The sequence below is a fragment of the Anopheles funestus genome, chromosome 2RL (genome assembly GCF_943734845.2).
Source record: "Anopheles funestus chromosome 2RL, idAnoFuneDA-416_04, whole genome shotgun sequence".
Lineage (NCBI taxonomy): Eukaryota > Metazoa > Arthropoda > Insecta > Diptera > Culicidae > Anopheles > Anopheles funestus.
In genome coordinates, this window is record NC_064598.1 from 66,130,030 (window position 1) to 66,138,786 (window position 8,757).

An 8,757-nucleotide genomic window follows, 5' to 3' on the forward strand; every position below is an offset into this window, starting at 1 on the left:
TCCAATATAAATTTTCTTTTTTCATGGACAAACTTCAAATTTTGAATTACTATGAATGATCTCATCGTACGGTGTGCAATATCTTCTGCAATAGCCCTTCTTTGATTACATACCGCCCCATCCCATAAACCGTTGTAAAGGTCACACGAAGTGAAGTGAAGTAGCCGAAAAGCACGAGCTACTCACCATCGCAAGGGTCCAAATCATCAGTATGAAGCTCAACCTCACCACCCATCCAATCCACCTACAAACCCGTCAAATATACGCAGCAAAAACAACAACGCGGAATACTAACCGCACTGTCTCTTCGTCAGCGCGCGCTCACAGTTTGTGCGCAGCCCGACAAACCGAGTACCGACGAGCAAAATGCGCCACGATCGCGATTCCACCAGCCAGCGAACTTTAGTTCTACGCTGAACTTCGAACGGAACGGAAACGGTCGAATGGTGGTCCGCGCTCGTGCTGTGTCAGTGCACTTGGTTCGGCAACTTGTGATACCCTCGCGGTAAACCTATATGTCCCTAGTGGCATGTGCGTCAGGGGTTGTTTGCAAGGGGGTAATATTTTAAAGTGCGTCGTTTCTTTGTAGAGCAAATCATGTGTGCGTGAGGTGGTTACTTCGATACATTCCGACCAGTCCATGAGGTTCCGGACAGTTTGGCTTGAACGTACGGTGAGACCGGCATTGGTGCGGCTTAACAGCCCCTCACATCACTTTAAACGTGTTTCTGTGTTCGGTAGCGTGTGTTAACAGTGTCACGGATTAAGTGAACTCAATTCGGTAGCCCTTCTGTGACGCGCTACTCGTGTGTTCCTCAGTTGTGTTTCCTTATCACCGTGCGCAGATAATGTTGCTGATACCGACACAGCTTGCCCTCTGGGGTCTTGCGTTGATAGGCGTGTGGGCGTTGATTTGGTGGATGTATGATAATCTGAAATCATTGGCACAAATCTGTGTCGCCTTGCTGGCACCATATTTGGCACCGGCCGAACACAAAACACTGGTCGAACGGTTTGGAAAATGGGCCGGTACGTATTGGACACGAATTTTTGCTAATGCTATACCGGAAACAACGTTGTGCCGAGGATCGTATCGATCTTGACCTTCATTTGTAGATGCGTGCCGTTTCCCTATTAATGGTAACTATTTCTTTTTTCTTCTCTTGCTTTTTGTTTTGCTCACTTTCTGTATACACGCTTGCCGGTGCAGTAATTACCGGATCGACTGATGGCATCGGTAAGCAGTACGCTTTCCAGCTCGCTAGCCGTGGCCTCAACGTGGTACTAGTCTCACGCTCCACCGACAAGTTAGTCGCCGTGGCGCACGAAATCGAGTCCAAGTACTCGGTGAAGACCAAATGGATAGCGGTCGACTTTGGCAACGGACGGGAGATTTACGATCACCTGCGGAAGGAACTCGAGTCCGTCCCCGTTGGCATTCTAGGTAAGACGTTCTACACCTCTATCGCTAATTCTGAATGCAAAGCGGTTACCCAACGTTGTATGTTAGTTTTCCCTTGCACACGATCTGAAATGTTGCTAATGGTTAGAATATTAAATGTGAGCAGCAAATGGAATGCAAATCTGACTCCAATCGGCGACCGAGCGCCACAGTGAGTGCACTAGCTATCTATAGTGCTACCTCGATTGATCTAGTATAGGGTTCCGATATATCGGGTAACAAGGTTAGGTTTTGAGGCCTGGGAATCACAAGTAAATCGAATGTGTTATCCCCATTCGCTTTCAGTCAACAACGTGGGCGCGAATGCCGACTATCCGGACGATCTTGATCACATTCCCGAGGACAAGCTGTGGCAGCTGATCAACATCAACATCGGTGCGGTAACTATGCTTACGCGCACGGTTTTACCGGGGATGAAGAAACGCGGCCAGGGTGCGATCGTTAACATCTCGTCCGGTAGCGAGCTTCAACCACTACCCTACATGACGGTATATGCGGCAACGAAGGTACTACTACTCTGCGCCATATTTTACGGCACATCTCTCGTTCATCTGCGCGCATAAATGTCCTCTTGTGACGGTGGATTCTAACGCCAACTTCGCTTTCTTTCCATTCAATAACATCATCCACAGGCTTACATCCACAACTTCACCCTCGCAATGCAGTACGAGCTGGAACCGTTCGGTATCACCTGCCAGCTGGTGAGCCCAATGTTTGTAACGACCAAGGTAAGCAATCGCGGTGTACATGTCGCGTCCGGAGTGAATGTCCCCAAACAAGCATACACCTTCACCCGTCGGGCGTGCGACTATGCAAGATCGAGTGTCAAGTTCTAGTCTGGTACGGTACGGCTTAGTGTTGCGGGGACCCGTTAGTCTAGGGCGAGTTGCAAAGTGTCAAGTGGAACCACTTGTAAAAGTCGTGAACTTTGCCGGCAAAATGGTCGATGCTGCAACATCGCTGTGTGCTGTGGTGTTTGCATTTGGTTAGCCTTTTCATCCAAGCATGTGTGGAGTGTGACTTGAAACCGCACCGTCAACGATAAATGGCGCGTGAGCGGACGAGTGCTGTGAACTGAACCAATTTCTGATGATTGGTGACTAAGCTACCCCAACACCTCAAAGGCGTACTGCATGTGATTAAATGTTTTGCAAAACCTCCGGTCGTGGAAAGTGAAAATCGATCGTACAATGTGTGCTGTCGTTGGAGAAAATTGAGAGTGTTGTGAAACTCTTGCAGGGACATATAAAATGTAGAAACAGTTACTACTGTAACCTTTAACAGTGTTAACTATTAGCAATATGAAACGAGGGCAAACATCGTCTATTAACGGGAAGCTAACAAAAGATAAGCTGTGGTCAGCAGTGCTGAGTGTTTAACGTTGTCGTGCTCATTCAATATTGTTGTGTTCAGCTACCGAAGACAAACATTGAAAGACATTACTACAAAGACGATAATGTGCAAAAACATTACTCTCCTGATCATCGTCGAAGTGCAAAGTCGCTGGTTTACATTTGTTAAACATTTCTGTGCGTTTACGAAGTCTACAAGATGTCCGTCAGGGTGATCAACTATAGCTTTCAATTCAATACGTGGCGATGATCGATGAAAGTCGTCAAATCATTTTCAGAACCTCTCTGATCGGTGATCTACTTCAATGCGAACCACTCGAACAGCTACTAATTTGCATGACTATGAACGAACATGTACGGCCACACATATGTCACCTTCAACGGCATCAACAAACTAGCTGTTCCACTTACGTCTTTCAAGAACTCAATCGCTGGTCACTGGAAAGAGTCCACACAAGATTGTGGTAGCTCCAGAGCATAATCGGATCGCTTTACTTTTTCCTTTTTCCATTCCTACGTGATCCCGTTTGATCGAGCAGATCTACCCAATGCCACTGAATCGCCACTAGCTTGTGACAGGTATTCCGACCCGTTTTTTTGGTTCAAACTGGTCCAAAAATACATCCGGAGGCAAACTACATTTTCCATTAAACTGTACCCGTGCTGAATGTAATCACGTTATGTAATCACGTTATTAAACCGTCGAATTTTTGGATGATTATGAAAGACAAATGTTTCTTCTGTTGTGTTGTTTTAATAAACAAATTTTATCGTGCCTCTTTGAAGGACACTGATTAAACATTGTTTTACGTATGATTGACTACAAAGAAGTCGTAAACAGCATTACAATGTTTTAAAATGTAATTAATTGCGCCAATAATGGTCCCATTAAGCTTACTGATGCGATGACCATTTTCTCTGCAAAAAGGTTTGATTAACAATAAATTAGTAATTTCTAGTAATCATCTCTTGAACGGCATCGTTTTGTGGGATCGGATAATGCCGGTTGAATGTTTGTCGCGTGTTGTTGATTTGATCGAACATAATCTGTTCTACCGGTTGGTTGAAAAGCTTAATAATAAACTCACACACCTCACGCTTCTTGCAGGTCGATCATTGAATCGCTAACATGCATGAATAATGTGACGGCCAGCCTTGAACATTTGTTGTTTTTTTTATGATCGGTGAAGATCACTGATGAGATGGCGCTTCGAACATTTTTAATCACCTTCTTTTGTGAAGAATTCAATAAAGAACAATATTTTTCGGATCGCTTTTATGTGAAATCGTTTTGAAATTCTAAAAAAACACGTGTAAAAAAATTTAAAAACTAGCTAAAAGTATGAATCATTTATATCTAGCTGGTTTCATGGTTTATAAACATTAATATAAGTTTTGTTTATTTAATTTTTTCCGCCATCTTAAAAACACCAGTATCCGGTTCAAGGGGATTTGTTTTTGTTTACTTATAGAGGCTTTCAATCTGTAAGATCACATTCGACTCTCAAATGTTTCAGCGGATAGCGAAGGCTATTATACACTCGATAATATTTTCGACTGCGAACCCGAACGAAGGACGTCGGATTGAATTTGGGTTTTGTGTTAAAATCATACCGGCCGCTTGCACAACATTTTACAAATATTTGCCACGGTGGTGGTAATTTTTAATGCCAACGAACCCGCTATACACCCGCACCCATTCCAACGTTCGTAAGAGGTGAACTCTGGTATGACCATGAAATTGAAATTACATCATCAAATGGTTTTTTTGTTGTTGTTGTGTATCTTATTGGTCTTGTCGTCTGCAGCGTGAAAGATGTTGTTCGTCGAGAATGCTTCGGCTTATGCTGTTGCATACATCAATATCCATCGATCGATAAGTGGATAAAATTGCTGCTTAACTGTTTGTAGCGTGCGTTGTACCCTTGCGATCGTGCTTTTTGGATAAGTACAGGGGTCGGCAGAATGAAGATCGTGAATCGTTTGAAATTGGTGATGGGAAAAGAATTTAGGGAAAAGATTTTTATTAGAATTTTTCAACTGTACTAAAAGATGTTGCAACATATGACTTGGTGACATCGAGCTTATATTTTGATCATAGAAAATTGTATTACACAGATTTAAATGTTACTTTTGAAAATGAAAAATTATTATTTTAGGCAACTTGAAGCTTTTTCCAAGAATGTTATTTTGAAACATGAAATATATGATCTCTGCTGCTGAATGTTGCCAACCACTGGCGTTGAGACAAATATTATTTTCAATGTTATATTCTATAAATCGCGTTACGATCGCTTCGGCTGTGGAATCTGGACACCTGGGCAACACACGAAGAGTGGAAAACTTCACAGCTGCAAGCAATGGCAAACTGGTTTTTCATGTGCCTGGGAACGAACCGTTGCGATCAAGCCCGACCATACGGTTTGCCTTTAGGTTTCGATTCTAAAATTACACGTAAGCCCGTAGGCAACGATCAGTAGCACAGTACAACACATCTTCAGGCACGGCAAGCCCGTCACCAAGAGTAGAAGATAGCCTTTAAAGCTGACGGCAAATTCTAACACTACGATCATTATGCATTAACGTTCTTCATGTTGCGAAACTTAGCATGAAAAAAATATTCCGTCCGCTTAACGGCGCGTTATGTACTTGTTGTCCTTGACCACAGTATTGTTAATGTATTAAAGGAGCTTATGAGATAGGAGAGATGATTTTCCTTCGATAAATTAACTAACGAAACTCTTTTCTTCCGATTCCAGATGAACAACTTCTCTACGACAATAATGGAGGGTGGACTGTTCATACCAAACGCAGAAATGTACGCCAAGTTTGCCACATTTACGCTCGGTAAAACGAAGCAAACTACCGGCTACTGGTCGCACGGTATTCAGTACGCCGTGTTTAAGCTAGTCCCGGAGTGGGTCCGTACCGTGATCGGTGGCATGATGAACAAGCAGTTTCGAAAGGAATACTACGACCAGCAAAAGTCCACCGTACCCGCGCAGGCCAGCTAGATCTGGATACTTGATCCGGCAGCTGTGTCCTTCGAATGATGGCGCCCTGTTGGCGCAGTTTGTGTTTTGATGCATTTTTTTTTTGTTAATGACGTTTATGTTAAGCTAGCTTTTGTTTGTTAGATACTGAATAAGCTTAAGTGAGTATTATTCTTTCTCCCCCAAAACAGACTGAGATGTCAGGAGGTATTGTAGTATTGTTGATACTGTTTTCCAGGATAAAAATAAAAAAATTCAAATTTTGTTTTTTTTTACACATTTTTTTAATAATTCGTTAAATTCTTTGCGCTACACAAAAAAACAGTTGCTCCGAAATAACATAGATGTCGCTAGAATCGATTTTAAATCGCATTGTTTCCATGGCAACCAAACAATAACAAACAAGGGAAGTTTGAAAGCTAAAAGGGCAAAACCTTCAAACAAACAGTACACAAAACATTCAGAAGGTAAAAAGTATCATGAAACTGTTCAGTTTCTACAGCAAATCGGTTTACATTCAATATCGCAATCAGCTATGCTCCACGACGACAATCGTCGTGTGTGCACTGACGGTGGCCGCGTTCTTCGCACCATACTATTTGCTGTCGTGCATCAAGCAAGGAGAACTTTGGGACCAGCAGCGCATTGTGTACGAGCAGCCGAGAATGAAATTTCTGTACGAATATTTGTTTCTGGCAGAAATGGAAGATGTCGACGAACGTTCATCGACTGTCGTAACATGCAGCTCATTCGAATCGTACAACTCGCTCACGGAACAGCAGCATTCGTGCAATGACGTACAGGTGGTTCCCATTGATGCGGATCACGATCAAGCGCTGGATCATCTTTCGGTCGGGATCAGTTTCAATCCTCCTAACTTCGCAACACGGTTATCGTTTTACTCGTTCTACTTCTTCCTAGAAGCGACGGTATCGGTAAGATAGTTAAATGCCTCCATATGTGCCGTATTTAACGTCCTGTTTATTTCCTCACTCTAGTCGCAATGTTTTTTCGTCGTACCGACGTTTGTTTCGTTGGAAAAAGTTCCGGCACCGAGACGCAAGTTTGAATCCGGAACAATCGTGCACCATGGATTGATGAACGCCAAACAGACTGCCGCTCTCCAGTGTCCATTTTTTATGCGCCATCAAAAATCTCACTTCAGCGATCGGTACTACCCTAATGAAAACACGACGCTCGATGGGTTTCAACCGAGCCGAATACTCACGCAGATACAAAGCACTAATCCGGCATATTATGAATATCACACACAACGTACGGACTGGACGATGGATGATTCTGGATCGATCCGCATACAAATTGATGTCTCTGTCGAAGCTACAGACAGCCGGGGCATGGCTTTTCTCTACAAAAATTCTCTGTGGTGGAAGCTGTGTCAGTTCTGGGGAAGCTATTTTCCCCTGCTACTCGTCTCACTGTGGCTGACTGAAAAAATTAAGCAATATCTGTTCGAAAACTTCTACCTGCGCGCAGTGGAAATGAAGCCGTGGAAGGATAAATACAATTAAACAGAAGAACTTCCTTTCACACAGCTGGTTGCATTTCGTTTGGATAGATTTTACAGGAAAGGTTGCGGTACAGTGCCGGTGGGCGATCGCACCGTATCTTGCTGCAGTCTGTTGTCTTCCAGTATGATGGGACTGTGAGGATTGTAATCCAATTGCACAAATAGATAACGATATTCGTAGCTGCCGGACTCCGTTTTGCGTTTCTCCAGATGGACCGTTCCTCTGTTCCGGAATCCTTGCACAAAGAACTGCATGCGAATGTATTCTACACCATCTTTGACGTATTTAGTGTGTGCCACACGCGTTCGCCGGCCACGTCGGCTTTCCTCTCCATAGCCCTTGATGGGTGCCCCGAGCGCATCCTTTACCCTCGTTTCTTCCTTCACTCTTTCCAATGCCTCCGAGTAGATGTTGTTGGGACTGTCTGAAGAAAACAGCTCCCAAAATATGACGTAGAACAGAAGACCGGTTACTCCGACGCCGAGCAGGATTACACCCATGTAGCTGGCGGTTTTCGTGTTTTCCTTTACTCGCTCACCGATTGGCCGTACGTCCGTCGATACGTCTGTTCGATCACTTCCCGCCGACAGCGATTTGGAGGAAGAAGTTTGTTTCGATGCATTACTAATCGAACGATGAAGGACGATGCTTGGAACCGATGCAGAGCAACGCAATAGAGCATTCGAAAGGTGGCGTTGTTTGACTAGGAATGAACCAAGTGCCAGAAGCGACATTCTGAAATTATATTCGATTCTTTAGCACGATTCGTTTTCATCAGAGGAATAGATAATTATGTAAACACTACAACTTTCTGATAAGCACCAGGAACATGTGAGTTCGTTTTCATACCTATCGGTTGCTATTGGCTGTAATCTTTTCCGGAAGTGTCACTTAAAGCATTTATAAAAGCTTACAGAACTGCAGGCAATCGTTGAAAACTTGTAATAAATAGGAATAGAATTAAATCTTTGACCGGCAAAAGTTTTACGTCTGCCTTGTTTACAACGTGCCGTCAAAATACCGAGTTCCCAAGCGACAAAAATTGATAACTAACGTCAACAGATCTGACAAAACATCAACCATTATTGCAGTTATTTCATTATTGTAGACCGTAATGAAAAGATACAAGCAATAGTAATTCTTTCAGCACTTAAAAGCCTTCAGCATAGAAAATTATGAACAGGAATACTCTAGCATATGAATCGAATAAATTAAAATCACTGTCACGCGGTTTACGTATAAATTTACCTCTGACTATGGGCTGCAAGTGGATCATAGCCTAGAACTGCAATAATTTTTGTAGAATAGCAAATCTGTGCAAAAATAAAAATTTCGATAACTATTTTCATATTGTTTAGAAATAATGTTGGAACTTCTGTTGAGTTTCGTTGAGATCGTCCGCAATCCTTATTATTTTTAAA

At 43.0% G+C, this 8,757-nt stretch overlaps 3 protein-coding genes across 3 annotated transcripts; 2 read left to right on the forward strand and 1 right to left on the reverse strand.

The window, feature by feature from the left end:
* The first annotated feature begins 393 nt into the window (after window positions 1–393).
* On the forward strand, window positions 394–6,084 carry LOC125765593 (inactive hydroxysteroid dehydrogenase-like protein 1). The gene is made up of 6 exons (XM_049430911.1): window positions 394–505; window positions 590–1,029; window positions 1,211–1,444; window positions 1,748–1,968; window positions 2,095–2,190; window positions 5,574–6,084. The coding sequence occupies exons 2-6, from the start codon at window positions 849–851 to the stop codon at window positions 5,826–5,828; spliced, it is 987 nt and encodes a 328-aa protein (XP_049286868.1). The 5' UTR covers window positions 394–505; window positions 590–848; the 3' UTR covers window positions 5,829–6,084.
* A 12-nt stretch (window positions 6,085–6,096) lies between these two features.
* Window positions 6,097–7,336, forward strand: LOC125765594 (transmembrane protein 231). The gene is made up of 2 exons (XM_049430912.1): window positions 6,097–6,742; window positions 6,806–7,336. The coding sequence occupies exons 1-2, from the start codon at window positions 6,287–6,289 to the stop codon at window positions 7,334–7,336; spliced, it is 987 nt and encodes a 328-aa protein (XP_049286869.1). The 5' UTR covers window positions 6,097–6,286.
* A 10-nt stretch (window positions 7,337–7,346) lies between these two features.
* On the reverse strand, window positions 7,347–8,736 carry LOC125765606 (mitochondrial import inner membrane translocase subunit Tim21). Its single transcript, XM_049430935.1, has 2 exons — window positions 8,186–8,736; window positions 7,347–8,071 (listed from the first exon to the last, which is right to left on the reverse strand). The coding sequence occupies exon 2, from the start codon at window positions 8,068–8,070 to the stop codon at window positions 7,387–7,389; it is 684 nt and encodes a 227-aa protein (XP_049286892.1). The 5' UTR covers window position 8,071; window positions 8,186–8,736; the 3' UTR covers window positions 7,347–7,386.
* Between the last annotated feature and the right edge of the window lie 21 nt (window positions 8,737–8,757).